The 23,371-nt window shown below is 36.3% G+C and overlaps 1 protein-coding gene across 1 annotated transcript in view; it reads left to right on the forward strand.

The window, feature by feature from the left end:
• The window catches only part of MALRD1 (MAM and LDL receptor class A domain containing 1), a 283,169-nt gene that overhangs the window by 77,914 nt on the left and 181,884 nt on the right, over positions 1-23,371 (forward strand). Inside the window, exons 18-20 of the mRNA XM_075746327.1 lie at positions 9,657-9,744; positions 11,462-11,638; positions 14,057-14,231. Of these exons, the coding sequence (XP_075602442.1) occupies positions 9,657-9,744; positions 11,462-11,638; positions 14,057-14,231 (440 nt within the window). The remainder of the gene's footprint in view (positions 1-9,656; positions 9,745-11,461; positions 11,639-14,056; positions 14,232-23,371) is intronic.

The following is a 23,371-nucleotide window of genomic DNA, read 5'->3' on the forward strand; positions in this document are numbered from 1 at the left end:
AGTATGAATGGGATCAGTAAGTAACTTGTAGCAAATTACTAAAAGAAAAGTCTGTTAAGGGCTACTAGCACAACAATGAGGCTATAACCTGCACCTGTGATATACCGCCAAGAGTCTGGGAGCTACCACCGCATACCTGTTTGGTTCTTATTGTGGATATGGCAGCAGTCCACTGGGAGACACACATTGCAGTTAGCTGGACAGCTGACATAACCTCTGGTACATCTGTCATCATGCTGTGAGGCACTGGGCTGCAAACAGTTTTCGGTGCATCGAGAGGCTCACCATTTTTCATATTGTAACTATGATTTCTGATTTTCTGCAGTCACTTTTGCCTTTATTGAACCAAGTTTATTGTTGTCAAGTGTTGTTAGCCTTCTGCCTTGATTTCATTGTCTGCTTACTTCCTTGTTCAGGGCCTCATTTTCAGTGCGTGCTGACATGCCAGTAGCAGTTTGTTAATGTTTAGCTGGTCAGATATATCTTTAATTAAAATCTGGTGTTGAAGAAGCTCTGAATTTATCAAGGACTTTTCTATGATATTTCTAACACCTCTAAAACCAGCTTGTGGTCATTTTTCTATTGTTGCTTTTGATCCATTCCCTGGTAGCAATTTTCACACAAAGATTTAGTCATCATGGATTTCCCTGCTAGCAACAGCTTCAATTTCAACTTTCAATTTGTTGTTTCTCATCTTTCTTCTTCTACTTTTCTTCTTTGCACTTTGCCTAGTAATCTGCTGAGATTAGTATTCAGGGGTTCTTTTTTTTTTTTTTTCTTTTTTCCTTTAAAGATTGCCACATGATTCTGTTGCTTCTTACTCCTCTACTTCTACTCCAAATACATGGATATCCACCCATATTTGCTACATTTTGGTAGATCTCTTTCTGGGCACTGTTTTTCTTCACCTCTGATCTGTGCGTTGGCTTCTTTCATCAGTGATATGTTGCATGTGTTGCATGCTACTCTTTGGTTTTCAGATTTACATTGTGCTATTGGTTTCTGATCTGCTTATAGTCATCATCATCAGTTTTGTTTTCACTGTGGCAATGTAAAGCCTGTGACTTCTGGCTGACCTATACAGTTTGGTATGCAGATGCCTCTGGACCAATTGTTTATTAATTGGCTAAGTAGATTAATATTGGCAGGGAACCGCTACCCACAATTTTTAATCCTTCCTTGATCGTAGAATCATAGAATCACAGAATGGTTTGGGTTGGAAGGGACCTTTAAAGATCATCCAGTGCAACCCTACTGATGTGGGCAGGGACATCTTGCACTAGATGCACTGGACCTAGAACAATTCCAATAGTGGGGCATCTACAACTTCTCTGGGCAACTTGTTGCCGTGCCTCACGCCTTCATTGTAAAAAATTTCTTCCTTATGTCTAATCTAAATCTATCCTCTTTCAACTTAAAACTGTTGCTCCTTGTCCTATCACTACAGGCCTTGGTAAAATTTCTCTCTCCGTCTTTTTTATAAGCCCCCTTTAAGTATTGCAAGGATGCAATAAGGTCTCCCCAGAACCTTCTCTTCTCCAGGTCAAACAACTTCAACCATCTAGCCTGTCTTCACAGGAGAGGTGCTCCAATCCTCTGATCATTTTTGTGGACTTTCTCTGGACCCCCTCCAGGGTCCATGTATGTCTTGTACTGGGGATCCCAGAGCTGGATGCAGTACTCCAGGTGGGGTCTCATCAGAGAGGAGTAGAGGAGGAGAATCACCTGCCTCAACTTGCTGGCCACACTTGTTTTATGCAGCCCAGGGTATAACCTACATATTTGTGTAGACTAGTTTAAAAAAAAAAAAAAAAAAAAAAAAGCAAGCACCCAAACCCAAAAGAGTTTCTGAGTTACTGATATTTAACTCTCAGGTCTTGTTAGAATGTGTCCTGGCAGGGTGTGATGTGCAGAGATGGTTATAGGGTGTCTGGGATCTGTGCCAGAGGATGCTGATGTCAGGCCAAATAATGTGGATTATTTCATGTCTGTACTGTAGAAGTATCAATGCCTTTTGGTATGACAGCTCTAATACCTACACTTGTATGACCTAGGCTCCTCCACCATGTCCTTTTCTCATGACCAGGATCAAGGACTACCTTGGAGGTCTGTAGCAGGCCAGGAACAAAGGCTGACATATCTCATGTCCATCTCATATCCATACTTCATGCAGAACTTGTGTAGACTCTAGTTTGGACAGTTCATGCTCAGGTTTCTTCACCAGTCCACAGTGTGTAGAAAATATGTACATAAAGTGGAAAATGAGGGAAATGGGACAATTGTGGGAAAGAGTAAAAACCAACCATAACTTTATGGTTGGTTGTGAACTTTGTGTTGACAGTGAAGGCTATTCAGTGCCTACAGTATGAAGCGAAATACAGAGAACTTACATCTTGAAAATGTGTGTGGTGTAATGCAGTATATTTGAAAGGCAAAAAGCACTGTGATTTTTTAAAAAAGTCATTTCTAAACATCAGTATTGCCATTTTTGACAAGTGTATTTCAGAGCATAGAAAACAGTGTGAAAACAAGGAAATCACACGAGAAGCCAGGAAAATATATTGTCCATTGTGCAAACCTTCAGGGATAATGTCATGGTTTCAGTCAAGTTCTTTGGGAGAGAAATTTCCTTTTTGTTCAGTGCTATTACAATACTTACTATTATGAAGATATAATCCACTCTGCGGCAATAGAAATAATTTATTCTTTATGTTACTATTTTATTGGTATGCAGAGGAAGATTTGTCATGATGTCATCAAGTCACAACAGACACACACAGCGGACCAAAAATTTCTAAGCCTTTTCCAGTCAAAATTGTATTCTTAATTTCACATCTGTTATTTCCTTGCAATTTTTTATTTATTTTTTTTTGCGGGGGGGGGGGGAGAGAGGGGAGTGGGACACAAAGGGGGCAAGAGTGGGTGTGTTTTACCTTTGTTCCCTATTTACATGCAGGAAGCTCAAAGGAAATCTCACAAGGTAAAACTAATCTCTCTATACGTCAATGACCTGTCAAGTATTGCCCAAATTTTAAATATGGAAAAGCTGACGTAATGAAAGATTTTCACCACCTTTCACAAAGAGACTATGTTGAGTTGTTTGAATTTGAGGGGAGTCATGTAAAGTAGGAATTTTGCTTTCCTGAAAATTAAGAGTAGTGTCTTAAATTTGCTATTGATATTACTATATTACTTATCAGGAATTACTGAACAGGAAAATGAGACTTGGGTAACTTTGCAAAATGACAGTGAGTTTTTTCTCATTTCTTTACTGGATCTAGAAGCCATCTTTGAAAAAGTTACAATATCACAGGAAAGCCGTACTTCACTGAAGATGATTTAATTAAGTTGCCTTCCATAGTTCTGTGTTTAACATCAAACACGGGAGAGTTTATATAATTTTTTATAATCTTTCTATGTTTATTGAGTATGCTTATAGCAGAATTCAGAAACAATTTAGAAGTTTTACTCCCACTGAGGTATACAGTAAAACTCTCATTATCTTTAATGAAAACAGGATTTCATGGCAAGTCATATGTTCCAATGATATCCCTATGTTATTGTTTTCTTACTTGGGGAAGTTAAGCCCGTATGTGTGGATATAGAGGCAGCAATTCTGTATAACTTACCATCTCGATCAGGAAAAATACTTTGGATAACGAAAAGTCCACACCTTTAGTCAAAAGATGTAATAGCAATCCCCTTGCTCACTGGCATTTGCTGCTAAACAGATAATTGAATCAGTTGCTGGCACAAATGTTTTCATAAGCATTGAAAGGAAAACACTTCATGCCTTTCCTCAGGATAGTCCTTAGCTCAGCATGGAAGAATTGCCTTAACAGTAAGCCTTGCATAGATCAGATACAAGTCTGTCCATGAAGGCCCTGTTCAGGCTCTGTGGATAGTGATATGGAGATGTCTTTATGGAGCCCTTGACATCTTGACATGCTCCAAGGTACAAGAGGTCAGGTCATAACAAGCCATCCTGGTCAATGTGGGACACATCTTTTAGGACCAAAAATCCCAGGAATTTGACATAGTAACTCAGCCAGAATCCTGTAATTTTATTTATTTGTTTGTTTGTTTGTTTGTTTATCTTCAAAATCTGGGGAAACGGTGGTTTGGAGAAAGAAAGCATCTATGTAGTGTATAAGTGAGTATGTGTGTAAGCTGCTGAACCTGCATATACCTGTCATGGAAGATCACCCGAGCAGCAAAAACACACATATGGTAAAGGAGTGGTGATGAGATTCCATCTGAAAGTAGTTCAGGGTACCGTAATACGATTAGAGTCAGTAAAGACTGATCATGCAAGAACTTCATCAGCCTTGCCATTGCTTTGCTAGTCCCATACTCATCCACTTTCACTTGTATGTATACTTGTCAAAACAGCCTATCAGTTAGATCCAGCCTTTGGATCCTCAAACTGTCTGCTTTCAGAAATTACTGATGCTCTAAAAAACCCCCCTTGATTTATACAGGAACATTAAAGGAACTTGAACTTCAGATGTGGGAGAAAATTTACAGTATGTTTTGGTGGGGTTATTTTGACTAGATTTGCCCTTGCCCAGTTAAACATGGATGTTTTAATAATGTCTGTGGTTATATCCTTATCTGTGAAGTATTTTCATTACTTAGTGTTTTTCAGTAATTTTAAAATAGTCATCATCCATTCTCTTTAGGGAAAGAAAACATTTATATCTTTAATGTTACAAAAAGTAGAATTGCTAAAGGATATATATGCATTTTTGGGCCCCTGTAGCCAACTGAACAGAAATTAAATTAATTTTTAGAATGAAAAATATCTTCAGATTTAAAGGAGATTTTGTCCATTTTTCTGTGTTTTTCATGGGTTTGGGTGTGGGGCTTTTTAACGTTTCACGTTTACAATCTCAGTGGCTTTTGAAAATAATCTCGTTCTGCCACAATCTTGTGAAATAGAGGAAACTTCTGTAAATCTTTATAGATGAAGTCAAAACTAACCATGAGCTTAAATTGGATTAAAAATAATTTGTCATTATAATTTCTAGTTAGATTTTCCCCAAGTGGGCAGGCTAACCATGTTGTTTTATAAAGCTAGAATGTCAGAAATTTTTAGGCACTGACTATATACTACTTCTGCAATAATTCTTCCAACATTAACATTAGAGTGAAAACAGGATCTTTTCTCTTGAGTGAAGTTTTGTGCCCTTAATGCAGCAAAGTACTGACTCCCGGAATATATAAACAGTTATTAATATTATGCTTGTCAGCAGTCCCACCAACATCAATGAGGAGTCTGAAAGAGGATAGAAATGTGATTCTTCCCTGCGCTTTAGAGAAATGCTTGGAAAAACACCATAAATCAGCATGAGGGTTCACAAGCTTATAGTGGATTGTGATCAAGTGCTTTACTGAACTAGAAGTAGTGTTTTTCAGTACCTTGTAAAACCAAGCACTGTAAAACATCAAATATTTGACACAAGGTTTTTCATATTTGATGTGTATATCCTTACAATCATTGGTAAGAATTCATTTGGACACCTGTGTGCAAGGTTTTTATTTCAGCTTTTGAAGTCTTGAGACGTTAACTTTAATGCATTTTTGATAGACACAAAATGAAGGGCCTGATGGGCATGAAGATGGCCAGTGGAATCTCAGGCTTTTCTACGTGTATTGTTAAAATGTTGTGGTGGCCTAATGTTGATAATCTTTCCAGCAGCTGATGGGCTGTCCCTGCTCATGCTTCCTTTTGGGGTAGAAGGGCTCCACTCTATGCGTAGTAGCCCTGACTGCCTAGTCATCCCCCCCATGAGGGGAGAAGCTGGAACATGCTGTGGCACCCCTTCTTCCAGTGCACCCAGGTTTTTTTCCCAAAGAGAAACCACGGTGCGGAAGGTACAAAGGAAAAGTTCAGCGCCATGTAGTGAAGATGCAACTACTAGATGCCTAGATGAGAGATTTGGGAAATGGTGTCAGGTCCCACAGTGCCTACTCCTTTGATGGCAGCTGAGGAAGCAGAGAAACAAAACTAGGGAAGAATTAAATACCATGTTTGCACTCACTTATTAAAAAATAATAATGTTTTATTCGATATGAACTAATAACAAGTCAAAATTAAATCTAAATATCTCAGATTTTTTTTTTAAATCACAATTTTTCTGAAAAAAATGGTATTTGCTTAGTAAATAGTTTCCGTTTTTTCTGTACTTTTCGAGATATTGTTATAGGAATATGTTCATGTGTTCTTGAAAAAAATAGTCCTACAGTGAAGACTTATTGTGACATTATTGTTGGATGAAGATATCTTGATAAAAAGGAGTTTTGAAGCAAGAAATTTTGCTACAGATTTCACACAATTCATGGTTCTATGGGTTGTCTTTTATTTGTAATGACAAAGGTTCCATTATCTGATAAGAAATTGGTTACTTTTCTCAATGCAAAGTTATGAGGCATTTTCCTTTATACACAGCATTAAAACATAGGAGTAGTTTACTTCATTGATATACAGTGAAATGTATATGACTTTCAATCCTGCATCTGCTTTCAGTAAGTTATGACAAAAGTTTTTGATGACGAAGTGTTGCACCAGTTATTTGTACTGTTATCCACTTGTATGATTGTTCTTTCTTCTTCAAACCAAATCATGTGGTTCCTTGACAGAAATAATCATGGAAAACCTAATCAAAATTAGCATGCTCTAACTACTAATAAAATCACTAAGCAACACATCTGACACTTTCTGTGACAAACCTGAGATATTGTTTGGCTATTTTACTAGATAAATACATTATAACTAATAGCACTATTTCCTAGACATTCAGAAATTCTCAGAATTTTGAATACCTCACAGTTTTTGGAATTAATTCTGTTCTAGCTTAAACAATGCTTGTATGGAAAGTAAGAATTTATTTTGCTAACCTTCAGTGGGAATTGGCTAGTGACAGATATGAGCATTACTGTAAAAATGGAACATTTGTACAGAACAGTATTACCCATTGTAATTCCTCTATTAACACTTGTCATAATGTTCCTTCAGCCTTCAAAACCCTGTTTTGTTCAAAATCTTAAGGGAATCAATCCTTTTTTGTATACAGAGAGTCATTCTAATACATTTTGCTTTTCATAGAGGTTTTTTTCCCCCCTTTTTTATGTAGCATACCTTTTGCTACCTTTATGGATTTCATTCAGACCAGATCTCTAGAGTTCTGAAAACTGGAGAAATTGGGAACTATTTATCCTCATTCAAATAATAAATGAGATGTGAAATGAGCTTCATGGTAGATGAGTTCCCTGGAGGTTGTTTAATAATAGCTTATGAATTTTGCAGAATTTCAGCTGGCAAATTAATTTAAGTGGTCAATGTTTAACCACAGCTGCAGAGAGACTAAGTTTTGTACTGCAGCACTAGCTCATAAATTGGTCCTATTTTCAGTTTTAAGGCTATCAGAACATATATCTACACCTCTGATACATTTTCTGTGTTACCAAGTGAGTTTATGTTATATGCCAAAGTGACAGACTCCCCAAGTACATACATAAATAAATAAATAAATAAATAAATAAATAAGGTAGGAAGATTTTAAGAAATACAATCATAACCAACATCATAACAATAAAGAGGTATTCCGGATGGAATTACTGCTGCAGAACTGTGTCCTGCACTTCTGGTGTTGGATATTTTTACACCCTTAATAAAAGTATTCGTTCTTAAGGTGCAGGAGGGCAACCTCCTCCAGGGAAAGGTTGGGGGAAGATGATACATAAGGATGGCCTCAGACCGTGCGAATGTCATGGCTGGGGAGATGGGCACCGGGAGCTATGGGGAGAGAAGTCCCTAGACCTACTGGTTAACATCCATCTGAGCACAGCACAATCCCACAGAAAAATAGTACAGTTTTGAGAGGGCTTGGGTTTGTCTTAGTAATAACTGTGTAAAATGAGTTAACAAAGCCTCTGCCTCTTTGTCTGAATCTTAGCTCATTTATGAGTAATTATGAGTAGTTAACCATTCATGCTTTGAAAACAAAGTCAAAATTTTGTTTAAACGGTTTGTGTGCCAGCCAGTCAAAATTACACTGGAAGGAATTTTGTCATTCTGGAATAATACATTTTCTTGCATGGCATTTCCAAACAATAGATGTCTTGATTTGTCCTGTTTCTAAGCATTTTTATGATACTGTAATATTGCTCCCATTTTAACATAAACAGGAAAAAAAAAGACTGGGGTAATATTGTAAAGAATATTTGTGGATATTCTGAGGGAAAGATAAGAATCCCACACTGAGATGAGAGCAGTTACAAGCAGTAACAAGCAATGCTCTCATTTACTGTTGTCAATCACATTAGATACATTTAATGCTAAAATAACTCATGTTCAGCATATCCATAGTAAGGGATATAGATCCCTGAGAAGCTTGTTTAATACACAGTGCTGATTTCTGAAACTGGAAATCCATTACAGGACTTCATTTACTGTAAGACAAAATAAATACTGAAATGTAAAATGCAAGCATATATTTTTTAAATGACAATGATATTTGATCAAAATACAAAAGTGCCTTGCATCTTTGAATTTGGAGCAGTGCCTCATTACTTGTTGAAAATAAGCTTTCTCTGCGAATAAAATTGCAAATAAGTAAATTACAACAAAAATACTACAACTAACAGTACTGTGAAACAGTATTGCAGTATTTTTGCCACTATTTGTACTTCATTCCTTTGTAGGAATTTTCTATTGAGCTGAGGAACAAAAAATGAAAAACATATATTTGAAATTTTATGCAGCATTACAGAATAACCTAGAAGCTTGAAGGTGTGTGTATGTTTAAATGTGAAAAAAGTATTTTTAAAAAAATGGCAAAGAAATAACCTTAACATTTAAACTCTATTGGATCAGCAAAAACATTTATTTACCTTTTTAAAAAATACATGGTTTAATGAGGCACTTTTTTTTTAATGAATAAGAATTTATAAATTAGTTAAATTAAGAAAACTCTTACTAAATCTTTCCCTAATCACCTGCTTGGAGCAACAGTCAGAAGAAAAGAGGCTTATTCAGTCATCCAGAGAGTATTTCACAAATGCTAACCTCTCCCATTCCTTGGCAGTAGACAATAACAAGAAAGTAAGCGTATGCAGCATTGGCAAGTCTAATGAAATGGTAGAATATTTTTGTTTAAAAGGTTCCATAGCACATCTCTAACCTGCTTAATTGTTTTCATCACAGTGGATCTCTAACCTGCTTAATTGTTTTCATCACAGTGGGATTTGTATAAGGGTATATAATTTATTCACATGAACGTTATTATAATTAATCATGATTAATATTATTACAATAAGTACCAAAGGAGCTAATCATAATATGCCACTTATGATAATGTCTTGCCATCATTTTATGTCACAATGATGTTTCAATGGATTTACACGATTGTGAAGCTATTACACCATTCTGTTATGGTTCACTGTGATTAATGTGACCCCCAGTGAAAACTGATAATAATTAGTCTCTTTCGTAAGGTATCACTAAATAGAATATATCCTCTAGAAAAAATTTAATATCATTTTAAGTATTAAACATGGTAAATGACTCCTCTATCAATTGATATGAAATATTTAATGAGAAGTGGAAGTCTACTATATAGTGAAAAATGTTTTTGTAATTCTTGTTTCCCTAGATCTTGGTGAAAGGTACTGTAGGAGATGGTTTCACTGGAGACATTGGACTTGATGACATGTCTTTTCTAGGCTGTACTCTTTACAATGGTAAGAACAGAGTTAAAGTGTACACCTCCTAGCTGTGAGCTGATTCTTTGCTCTCATTTGTAAATATTGCTAATGGAAAGCAAAAACCAGATCGAACTGTGAGTCGTGCCTGACAAAGAAATCCAGACTTGATTCCCTGCTTCTCAGACCCTCATAATGCAGGCATCAGCACAAAATGGTTTCTGCTGTGTACATAAGGTCCAAAAGAGACTCTCAGTAAGAAGTGTGCAGCTTCCAAACTCTTTGAGATCTTGATTCCTAGAAGGAAAAAGAAACTTAACTGTGTGTAAACAAACTGACCTTTCATTCAGCACACTCAGTTTGATACAACTTTCCACCTCCCCCCAATAATTCTTAATGTATTTACTGTGCCAATCGCTCTCGCGTTACAGCACACAAATAGTTCAGATGAAATAGCAGTCTGTCCACAGAAGTCATTACTATCTAGGGTAGTACAATGTCCACTGATTTATCAAATATTGTATCCCAAAATACACGTACTTCAAGACACCAGATTCTAGACCCATCACTCCATCACAGAAGGGATTTCAAGTGTTAGCTGCAGCAGGCATTACAGTGTTATATATGGTGTGACAGTTGCTGTACAGTCATAATAGGGCTGTAGAACAGCAAACAATTTAGAATGGTGTCTGGATAATAGTATCCTAGCACTAACTCTAAAACACCCTAGTGCAGATGCATTTTATTCTGCTACTCCAAAAATTTCCAAAAAGGTTCTTTCCCCTAAGTCTTTTGTTTGAGTCTTAGGATATTATGGGAGTATCTTTCATTTGATTGGAGTATTATTCATCTGATCTTATAGATGTGCTTTCTACCTTATGAAAGAGAAATGGCTCCTGCTCGTGGGAAATTTATTATCAGTCTTAGTGCTCCAGGCCTCAGTAGAAAAAAAAAAATTCCTTGCTATCCCAGACACATTTTATATAAAAAGTCTTTACATATACTTTTTAATTAACTCAGGTGTATTGCTCAGGTGCATTGTGCACTACAGCTAATAATTTCATTAACTTTTAAATTTTAAGAAGGAGTTATATAAGGAAAATTCCTTTTATGGACAATAATAGCAAAGGTTTTCAAGAAACGAGAGTAAGCCTGAAGAAAGGTGCATGGCAAAGAACAGAAGGAAAAGCAGACAATTGATTTGAAAGAAGTGGTAATGAGTTTGAATGAAGCATAAAGGAAATGGTGGAACAAGTTGATGACCTCAGAATAATTTTTCTAATGAGAAAAAAAAATATTTTTTCAGTGATGAAATTACAAGGTAAGAAGGTTACATAGTAATTTTCACAGTCACTTGGAGTAATCGACGTGTTAAAAAAAAAAAAGCAATTATCATCAGAATAATCTGTTAGCCCTGGTTCACAGGGCAATTAAGTTTCTGTGATTGTCCCATCAGTCTCTGTGGCATTAGTTTATTGAAATAACTCACTGACTTAATCCGAATGTGAAAGACAAGAGGTGCAAATAAATTCCTGCCAGTATTAGGGATTGTATGAATGGTGGTTGGCTAGCATGACCAACCTAGTGCTTTCCACTGAGGAAATATTAAATTCAATTCCTGCTGGGCAGCATTTAAGTCATTCAACAGTAAAGCTGTACTCTTGACAAAGGGTGGGAGTGGCAAGGGGAGAAATCATTACAAAACTGGAATACATTGGTCCCATTGCTCAACATTTTGTTGGTTTGTTTTTCAAAGGAAACTTACCAACAATCTCTACAACTACTTCAGGAACTTCAGTTCCTGTCACGCTCCCCATGAACAACTGCACAGAGACAGAGTTTGTCTGTAGAGCCTCTGGCCATTGCATCCAGATGATCCAGAAGTGTGATTTTAGACCTGACTGCTCTGATAAGTCTGATGAATCAGCTTGTGGTGAGTGCACTGAATCTTGTACTTTGCTATCGTATTTGCAGCTGTTAAACACATTGCTTTAACTACTCTGTATTTACCCTTGCAATTTGATATTAGCACCTAGATGCTATTTTTGATGCGATTTTCCCTAGAAAAATATTATTTTGCTCTTAATGTGGGAATCTGAGATGTCATGCACTTTCTGCCTTTTAATGGGCTGATTCAGACTTGACATTCCAACTCAACTTACTAGTAAAATGAGGGAGGAATCCTCAGTTCCCCAATGACTGGTAGCTCTACATGACAATTTTTCTAAGTGAGTATAGTTTCGCAAATTAAATGACCTATGTCATATTTATTTTTTTCAAATGTTCACTAGTCCAAAATGAAGAGAAAATAACTTTACAGTCTCATGTTTGGGGTGCACATCTGGGAGGCTTGGGTCCACTTCTTACCTACTTCAATGAATATGGGTTTGGGGCTTTTTTTTATTACAAAGTATTTTTATCAGCAGCAATGACTGTGAAATTCAGCCTACTCCACACAGAAGTGAGACCTAGCTTGTAAATTCCTAAATCTCTGTTGGTCAGATGGGAACACTGGAACTGGGACAATGGATAGGGTCACTACATGTTGTCGGTAGAGATCTAAAAGACATTCGTTGATTGCTTCTGAGTTGCAGCAGTTCACATTATAGCGTTTTAGAAGAAACTCTCAATGACTTTGTTTTGCCTTAAAGCACAGTACTTGAAAATGCTGCTGTAGGAAGTGGATTAATGAGGGGGACACACATCTAGAGACAGTGACCTCATCAGCCTTTGCAAGCTAAACTATTCTCATTGAAGAACAAAACTCTGCATTCATTGCACATGGTGTAGGGAACTCAATCACCTTTCTCAGGGCTGAAAGCTCAGTGAGGAAGAGTAACATTAGACTCTTCTCTATTTCTTATGTGGGAATAACTCTGCAAGAAATGAATCTGATATATTAATATCACTGGGTAATTTCCTATAGTGTGAAAAAACACCAGTCATTGAAATTCTGCACTGAAAAACAAATGCAGAGCCCGTTGGATAAAACTTTTTTTCCCCTCAGAAATTTACATTGTTTTACAAAACATCCTTTCTTTCTGAGAGAGATGAATACTGTGGAGAATACAGTTTTACATGTTTGCTCTGTCTGAAGTCTCCCATCACTATAGCAGTGATGGCAATTTATCACTCGAATGACAGTGCTGTAGTAGAAGTTATGTCCTGACTGAGGGCAGAAATACATTCTCAGCAAGGTGTTACCTTTCTCAGAGGCATTTGAAACATACTGTTTATAAAACACGTTAAAAAGGGGAATAAGCACTTAACACTATGCCCCTCATCCATTTCAGGAAACATCACAAATCTTTATGTGGGTAACTCATGAGATCACACTGGCTGCAGTTTGCTTCCTTACTGGAGGTATATAAGCTATAAATCAAAACACAAGCCCTCCTTAGTCTACTATTTTTAGCCTCCAAGGAAGGAAGCATCAGGCACATTCTCCTAACACACTCTGATTTCTTGATATAGAAGTTACCTCAGCTATGCTAGCATTTAAGCTTCATGGGTTAAAATAAATTCTTGTTTTCCTGCACAATTCTCACAGCAGTCATTTAAACCTGAGTATAATAATCGGTGTCAAAGTTCGGGACAGTGACAAGACTCACCTTGGATCGCCTAGATAAATTTTCTGCAAAATATTCAGGAAGATATAATAGAGAATAAATATTCATAGCAGAAATGGAAAATAACCAAGTTTCTTTCCCCTAAATATTCTTACAAGGGGATGCACTGGGAGGGAGGGATGGTAGTGAGCTCACTTTTCTTGTCCAGGAATCAAAAACTGGGGCACAGGCAGCTGCATATTTATTTAGTAAGGCAACAATTCAGTATTTGCCACCACTACCAAATAGCTTCATTATTATGCGGCTTTCAGGTATGGTGGGGACTACTTGAAATATTGATTTGGTTTTTTTAAGTTTTGGTCATGGATTTTGTACACAATGTGCAATGAGTTGCTAATGTCATCGGTCTACAGGACTGAAGAAAGAACCATGCAGCAGCTGGCAGATTTGTAGCTCATGAATTTTACAAGCATTTCAGTGTATATCACATGACAGATTATTAGGCCTAAAAGCTGATCAGAACACATATGAAGGTAGATACTGAGGTGCAGAAAGAATTGCTATATTCCCAAAATTAGAATCTGCCTAATAGAAAAGAACACAGAAAATGTAATTGATATTTTACCTATAGAGCAAAAACTATGCTTGTTAGTACTGTGTAAGTATTCATGGATTGTATAAATGGAATCCTTTTATTGCCATGTTGTTTACTTTACCATAACATCAATTATTGATTTCCAATTTTGATATAAACATGAAGTATTCACTGTTCATCTCTAAAGTTAAGGAAGTCTGCAACTTTGAAGATAACCAGTGTGGATGGTATCAGCCAGCTTTGGAACAGATGTCAGGAAATCATTCCATCCATACCACAAACGTATTCAAGTGGGAACTTGGAAGAGGGGCAAACCTCTACCCTGGGCAAGAAAAACACTGCCCATTAATTGATCATACTACGTGAGTACTATTTTTCAGGTACTTGAATCTTTCTTGGACTGTGTGAGTTTAGCCACGTATGGATTGTAAGGGGGGAAAACTGCTCAGTGCACAGTATTGAAGCAGTTTACGGATTTATTAAAGGCATATAATTAACTGACAATCAGTGAAGTAGATATGCAGGATCAATAGCATCAATACAACAGATGAATCAAATACAAAATGTTAGTAAAGTGGTACAAATTTCTAAATACCCTTCTATAAGTAATTTCCAAAGGTTTCAGTACCTCCCCATCCAGAAATGTGTGCGCTCCCTCTCCCAGAGGACATGTGGGGTACAAGATGTTCCCCCTTATGGGAGAGCAAGTTTGGAGTCATGGCTGTTCCAGCTTTCTGCTTACGCATGCCGCTGCCTACAATCTGTTAATACATATGCCATGAGAAATCAACCCTCCTTGTAGCGCTCTAAACTGCTAGCCCACCAGCTGGTTGTAGGCTATTTGCAGCATCCAGTGGGGACGATGCTCTGTCTGGTCTATGGAAGGGATGTGACACCAGCAAGATGATCTCTGGCATGTCAAAAATGTGTTTTGACTGCTGCTGTTTCCACTCCACAATCTCTCCCCAATATTACAAATTTCCATCCTACTTTTATACTCCTTCTCAAGTTGACTTCTCCTTTGAAAGCTGTCTTTGCAATTCCCTGGCTACCGTTTAATTTAGTTGATGGTGATCATCATCTTAATCAGGTTTGGGCAAATACCTTCTCAGATGATCTTTATTCACACAGTGTATGTTCACCTTTCTACCTTACTAGCTATTGTTACCCAGGCAGTTTTGCCCAAGGGTAAGTAGCACAAGTTACCCCAACAATGGGTCTTGTGAATTCTGCTGTCATTTAATAATTAACTAATGCAGTTCAAAATGACTGTAGTTAGAGTTAAATTCAGTTTAGTTGATATTTTACCATTTTTCTGATAAATTATATCACTTCATAGTAAAATGAAAAATATTTCTATTCTCTCAGTGACGATTTCTAAATTAATTTTGGATTCCAAGTAGATTGTTTTTGATAATTACTAACTCCTCCTAAAGACATTCCTTTGATTTGTCCTAAGGAGCAAAATTTAGCTTTTTTCCATGAATATTGGAGTTTACCTAAATGTATTTGGGTATGTATTTGTGTTTTCATTAAGTACAAACAACTTTCAATGTCACACAGCTTCAATTCATCTACTAAGGAAATTTCTGTACAGCATTATTCTTCTGAACAGAAAAATACTTGCCTCGTTCTAGTGACAGGCATGTTTATTTGCTGTGACAATAGTCCACAGAGTGCAGAAATGGACTTTAAATTAAAACCACTCCAACAGAGCCTTTGCTGTATTGCTGTTAGTTTAAAATGAGATTTATATTGCATTTACTCAGCCTGAGAGTATTTCTATCACTATAAAAGGATCAGCTCAATACATTAGTTTCACTGCATACTTCATTAAAATCACTGTATATTTTTAAAAAAAAAAAAAAAAAAAAAGCCCCTAAACACAAAAAATTGTCATTCAACAATAGCAAAAAAGAATTAGGGTGCTACCTAATTGTTTCACGATCTCTTATATATATACACACATATATATATAAAGGAAGTGTATTCCCTAAAAAAGAGCAACTATTTCTGATAAATTGGTTGTCAAATCTTTCATTACCTGCCATTTAATTGTTATATATTAGCTGATACCAGCACTGTATGTGTACTTAATACATCCTCTCACAACATTTCCACTAAAGATTTGCATTGGCACAGTGATACATGAAACTGTACTACTGTTTTTCAACATATTCTGCTTTCATGCAACTAACAGTATATTGAGAAGGACTGATGAAAAGAGAAAGTAAATGATCCATAGAGATTGCAGTTTTCAGGCAACGCTGAAATGTATTGCTGTTGTGATGTTTCACATGAGATGCAATTTGGTCGTACTGTTTCCCCCTTCCCTTTGTTTATTGGCCTATAGAAGAGAACGGGAGCGTGATGCTTCCACTTTACAGCAGGAGATGCAGAGCAGCGCTTTCGTCGAATTAAAACCCCACAATGTTTTGTTTTGTTTCATCATCCATTTTCCCCAAATTTCCATGGAGTTAGATGAGAGAAGCTGTAACACTCTAATCCTGTGTGTTTGCTTATTAAAATAAAACATTCTGGATTATGTATAGAAATGATTAGATTCACCCTGATGCAAGACTGGGTGACAGCGCAGCTTACGACGAGTCCGTTCAGCAGAAATACCTGTGAACAGCTGCGGATTCAAACCATCTGCTTCCCATAGAATATGTATTTGGGCTAGCCGCATGTAGGCTGATGAATTGTAAGGTGGAGGTGTAAGTCTTTGAAGCTGTAATTACATTAATTAAGTGAAAGTAATGACTTCAGAAATGGAGGACAGAACAGCTTGTATGTGCATATATAAGCCCAAGGCTGGAGGAACAGAAGCTGTTACAGGAGTCTGCTATGACATTCCTTGGCTGGAGAAAGGCTGGCACGTGCTTTACAAAGAACTAGGTGACATTGGCATTGCGCACTGACAAGACCATTACGGGTATATGAATGCAGAGCTCTTATGGCATGCTTCTTCTCTCAGCAAATGGGAATTCTCTATTGCAGTTAGGTTTCTAAATGCGAGAATAATGAAAGTATCCACTTGTGTAGGCTTAAACAAGTGTGTAGAGTAGACACCAGCAAATGGATAACTCTGAATTTATTTCCATTTGTGAGAAATTGGTTAGTGGTGTAGCAAATTCTTTGACACTATTAATAATATTTGGGTACAGCTGTTATTTGAAAACTTTGTAGGCACTTAATTGATATAATAATTCATACCCAAATCTGTCATCAAAACTAATGAATCAAAACAAAAAAGGATGTGGAACTAAAATTCTAAGCTCACATGATAATTATTGCTGTGTAAATAGCTCCCTTGATAACCATATGTTTAACACATCTGTCTCGCTTTTGTGTGTGCTTTTCAAGCAATCATTATCAGAATTTCACATAGGAAAAATTAGGGAAAATTAAAGGTTTTCAGTAATATACTTAAGCCCTGAAATTTTTTCAGCAGTCAAGAAATGTCTTAAAGTTGACAGTCTAACAATGTCAAAATAGGTGAAAAAAATTACAATCCCACAGGAAACTACTCATAAACACTGGAAAGGAGAAAGCTGAATTTAATTACCTGAAGGCACTTCTTTTTTTCATACTGCATTTCACTTAGCTGATATAACCAAAACTAAAAAACATTTCTTTTATATTTTATGTACAAATTGCCCTTGTTCTGTGCCATTGACCCTGACAGAGAAGAGGTAATAAAAGGAGCATTTAAATCCACATTGAAATGCATTTCGGAGTACTTGGTAAATACTAGGTACCTTCCAAAATAGTTAAGTCCAGTTATGGAATACCTTGTGTGAAGAGGTCAGAGACCTGATCAACTATGACCTGGAAAGTGTTGCACAAGGAATATTGAGTCAGCCTTATATACACAAAGCTTTATTTGGAGCATCCATAGCTGGATACATCGACTCTAAAGGTAAGATTCTCTTTTTGTAAAAAAATAAAGGAGGGAAAACTGTTTGCAGTGGCCAGACAGGAAGAGAAGCAAGAGTGTTTCCTAGACGAGTATCCTCTCCAGTACAGCATATTTTCCCCTACGACTCTTTTTACGTCGTATCTATATAGTTTTCATCAGGACTGAACTGTGTCAGGATTTGTGACATGCAAGGGCATGAGAGAACCCACAAGAACAAGAGGAAAATCATTGCTGTAGCAGCCTCCTAGTGCCGAGGTGGAAGGGTGCAAAGTTGGAAGTCGAAAGCAAACTGCAGAATTACAAATGGAAGGTGAAAGGAGCCAAGGTCACCCCTCCTCCAGTCACAGCAATAGCTGTCTTCTGGGCTCCCAGAAAGACAGCTGGAGCTCTCAATCCTTTCCACACTCTCAGCACAGGCAGCTATTTCCTTGACCACTGTTAGGAGAGCTTTTCTGAAGTTGCCTTGTCATCCCACTAGCTTCATGCTAGAACTTCATTTCAGCCACATTCTTGATTCGAGGAGAGCTTTATATCCAAAAGCAAACCTTTTAAAATCCTTTTCTGATATTGGGATAGCTTTTTCCATGTGATGTTTAGATATAGCCCTTGAGACACTTGTGTGTTATATGCAGATATCTCGTTCAAAGGCTAGAAGATGACTCTTCACCTGGATTATCCTACGTGTATCTCAAAAGTGCATATACTCTCATATGGAGACAATATCTTTCCTAGAGTAACTTATTATGCAGAAGTAACAAGAAGATGCTTACAGTTAGCCCAGCAGATATTTAAAACACATTTTCTCTCATAAAAGTGATTCAGCCAAATATTTTTCTAAAAACAGAAATTCAGCGTTTCTGTCTACCCAGGAAGATCAAAGTAATGTATTGTTATTTTCATATTTATTTTTATATTTATATTACTAAAAATAATTAAAGACTGGTTGAAAGTCTTGACTGGGTCGTTCATGAAAAAATAAAAATGTCTATGACAATTTATTCTGATCCTTTTTTGTTTAATTAGGAATTTTTCACAGAAGAAGAAATCAGATAATCGAGTTTCAGAAAACAAGTTTTCCTCTGCAGTCGTTTTTAAACAAGGTGCAGCTTAGCATATGCTTGTTTTTAAGTGGTTGTGAAATATGAACTAATTTGTGTTAGTACTTCATTAAACTATTAACAAAGCATCGCAGGTAATCAAATGCTTTACTGTGCACACTAGTAAATATCCAAGGTGATGATAAGACCACAGATATTAGACATTTGATGCTAAGTAAAAATGTAGCTACTGAGAAGTATTCTACAGTAACATACCATTTTATACTAAACTATAATGCAGAAAATTGCTAATTAAAACTAATGCCCATTGTGATTAGAAATTTTGGTGGCTTTTTCACCTTGAGCTTGGTTATTTGAGAAGGAACTCATTCCTCCTGTTTCATTTTGCCCTCAACCTCACAGAATTTACAGAGATATGACAGAATGCTAATAAGATGTGGCAGGTTCAGATGAGCCATGGAAACACCATGAATTAATCTCAGCCCTGTGTCAGTCAGAAGCTATCAGACTAAAATCTCCAAGGGAGAAAATCCAACTAACAGCCACTGACTGTTGTGTTATGATCAAAACATGGAATCTTTCATCTCTGATGCCATTTGCTTTGTGTAGTGGTTGGTATGCTGCAATGATTTTAAGTGCCATTGGTAAATCTTGAGAGAGTTTGAACAGAGATTCTCTGAGAACAATGACGCTGACAGAACAAAGGCGGAAAAAAAGAAAAGGAGATTAGACTTGTTAATAACATACTAATCTGTGTTCTACTGTTCAGCTATAAAAACTTATTTGTTTGCAGTTAAGTCTATTAGGCTTTAGTTTTCGATATCAGCTATTCTGTTATTTTAGCCTTCTGCTATTTTAAAGGTAGCCTCAAACCAATGATACTGTTCCTGCTCTTAAAGGATCCAGCACTTTATGCAGTTCTAAAGACACATCTGTGCGCTTTTAAAAGACATGCATACAGCTCAGATGGTTTAGAGATTGGCAAAATCTTCAAATGCACAATCCATACAGAAAGGCACAACTGCATTTACAGGAGTGTGCAGTGATCATGTTTTGTCTGAGCAAGAAATCTAATGTTTTTTTAAACAGTTGTTGCTACTTCCAAAATGATGTTCTGCTCAGCTAGTGAGAGAAGGAAAATGGGATTCGAAGTACTTAATCAGATTTGTGGTTCATTCAGCATTGTGCACTTTCCTCTGATTACAAACTGTGTGTCAGTGCTGCAGTTCAGGTGTGATTACAGCTGATGTGGATACGCCTGCTCCAGCCCAATTTTAGCTCTCACCGGCTCCGATTGCCATAATATGGGAGTGTGGCACTCAGTGCACAGAATTGCCCCGGAATGCTAAGCAAAGACCTCACTCATGTCAACCCTGCTGTGATTACACTATATCACTAAATAGTCTAAATTTGTATTAACGTTCACCAATTTTCCAGTCTGTTCTCCAGCCACATCTGTGTACCCATTTGTATTCTTTTCCCCATAGCTGAATAATACTGCTAGGTGAATCTACAACTAGTAATTAAGATTTGTTTATAAAATTCCAGTTTCTCCTGTAAAGTCTTGTTCAGAATATACTCTGGACAGTCTATATGTGCTTTGTGTTTTAAATTTCCATATCAAAACTCTTATAGAGGAGATTTGTGCTTCTCTGGTACTTTTAGACAATGATATGTTAATTAACACAGCAATGGAATTACCATATACCTTTTTTTCCCATGAATTTCTTTTAAAAAATTCTTTAAGTTTTTATCATGTAATCAGCACCTCCACTTTGTGGAGATAATCCCAAAAGCATCTTAAATGTCTTTATAATGTATGAAAATATTTTTAAAGGACTAATGGACATTAACAAAAAGCTGTCTGCATTATTCCAACCAAAAGGATAAAAACACCACTCCTGAGATGAAACACCTTCCTGAAGGCAAAAACCAAACTGCATTGCAGTACATCACAAGAAATGCTTAATACACCAGTTCTGTGTTTATCATTTTATATGGATGGGTGTCTGAAGAGTTCGACATATTTCACTACCACATATTTATGTTGGACTTGCTGTCTCATTCTGTTTAGGCTGTGCTGCTATTCTTTAAGCAGTAATTTACTTGAAGACACTGAAATTAATGACAGTGGTTTTAAATGAGCCTTTTAGACAGGGAGAGTATAAATGATACCTGAGAGTACTATAGTCTAGTTACACTTATGTAGAAGTGGAGGAAAAATATGAGCTTTATGTGATGCTTTTACACTCTGTATATCTGTTCTCAGTAGTATTATTTACTTTAGACAAAGGTACATGTATATCTATTGATCTCACTTGAGAACTTCATTCACAGTGAAGTAAAGGACATAGCATTAAGCCTCATAGGCTCCACAGCTGTGTCTAAGATACTTATAGTACTCTTAAAGACAATGGAAAATGAAAGGAAGGGGATACCTCAGCCTTGTAAAGAGGAGTTTATTTAGCATGATACAGTGTATCTATCTATCACAGGCTCTGATGGGTATTATGCTTCTATATGTGCAACTCTTGTGATTCTTGAGTTGAACAGGTGTAGATTTCATCAGAATAAAGACTTGAGGGCATCCAGAGAAGTAAGGTAACAAACAGCAAAAACTGGTTTAATTTTTATATATTCATAGAATTATTAACTCACATACTTTCACACACATACCCCCAACTTTAAAAGCACTTTCTGAGAATACCTACTATTTCCTCTTGTTACACTCAGTAAGAAAAGTGAAGGTTACGTGTGGTTGCAGTACAGTCTGAGAAGAATCGCACGGCAACACTGTGCACAAGGTTTCTCAATCATCCTCTTGTCCCTTTAGAACTGGGACCATAAATTCAACTTTGAATATCAGGTGACTCCAGCATGAGCCACCTTCAGTAACGAAGTCTGATGTGCTATCAGATTTCAGGTTAACATTATCTTTTGACTTTGTCATAATCTATTTGTTAGTGTCTGCTTACGTCATTAGTAGCAAAGTTCAGATGAATGTGTGTGGGAAAATAACCTGGAAGTGCACACAGCCATCACAGTAATATCGATAATGCAAATTAGTATCATCTGAAGCAATATATTGATTAAAAACTAAATGCTAAAGACTGTACATTTAATATTTTTATAATAGAAACTTCTGTACTGTGTGTTTAATGAAACTGAAGCAAACAATTTTTTTTTTAGGAAAAAAGTTTGGGGTTGAAAAGTGCTGAAAAAGTATTTCTAAGTTTTGCAGCATCCACTTGGGGAGGAAAAGTATTCATATTACTTGTGTGTTCAACTTAAATATGTAGTTGTGAAATACTAATTACTTTTAAGAATATGCAAATTGTCAGAAATTATTTGCAGGATGATGTCAAATAGCTAGTCCATTTCAAGTAATCGTAATTTAATCAAACACATGTTTGTACAAAGAAATAGAATGTACTTAAAGTATTTTTTAGCTCTGTATATGAGGATGCCAGAGCATGGGACTAATCTCATAATGAAAATAGATTAAACTGGGAGTAATTTAATCATTGTGTGTAGGTAAAGCTTTACCAGCACATCAAAGTTGTACTCAAAGGTTTATGTGGTATGCTTGTATCATGGTCAAAGATAGCAACTTTCTTTTGGAATTTTGACTCTTAGAGTCTGATAATAAATATAACACTTTGATTTAGTGCAAGAAATTCTTTTCACATTTGTGGTGATTTTCTTTGGAGCACTTTTCTAATCTCTGTGTCCAATTGCAGGTATGTGGCTAGTACTTTGGTGTGTTAAGCACCTTTCCTTCTGTTCAGTTTGAATTAACCATTGAAGCTCAATCCTGTATTCATGTGCCAAAGTTTAGATGCTCAAGATGATAGAAAATTTTGTCTCTAGCACTGTGCAAAGGACTAGGTCTGTTGGCATCCAGCAATTTACAGACAGTTGTCTGTAAACACATCTAGAGGATGTCTTCTGCAATAGGAAATGGCTCTATTGTATCCTTTCATAAAGCAGTCTTCTGAAAAATTTACATCTACTTTGTTATGACAGGACAATTATATTACTTTTTTGATTCTGAGTTATTATATGTTAATGTTAAATGTTAATGGAGGTGAGAGGTTACTAGATAAAAATATGTTTCAAATCATGGTAAAAGAGTTTACTCTTTTCTGAATTACCACTGTTTGTATTTAAGTTTATCACATATTGCTGTAAGTGAAGATCTGTATTCTTGATTAGTGTTTGCTTTCAATTCTTTTTAATTTTTTTTGAAAAGTTTATAGAAATGCTTAAATTTAATAGAAGAAAAGCCTTCCTTTTTTTTTTCTTTGCTTTCTAGTTGTTCAATAGATATTTGAGTTATCAACTGTTTAAAACATATAAATAGTTAAGTGATTAGAAGTGTTCAGTGGAGAAAATCTTTCTCTGGTACATAGTGGAAATAATTACATTATTGGAGTTCTTATTGTCCTTTAAGATTACTGGAAGTTATACATTTTATGACATTTTAATTTTGCATATAGATTCTTTTTCTGCAATAATAGCC

This window comes from Balearica regulorum, chromosome 2 (assembly GCF_011004875.1).
Source record: "Balearica regulorum gibbericeps isolate bBalReg1 chromosome 2, bBalReg1.pri, whole genome shotgun sequence".
Lineage (NCBI taxonomy): Eukaryota > Metazoa > Chordata > Aves > Gruiformes > Gruidae > Balearica > Balearica regulorum.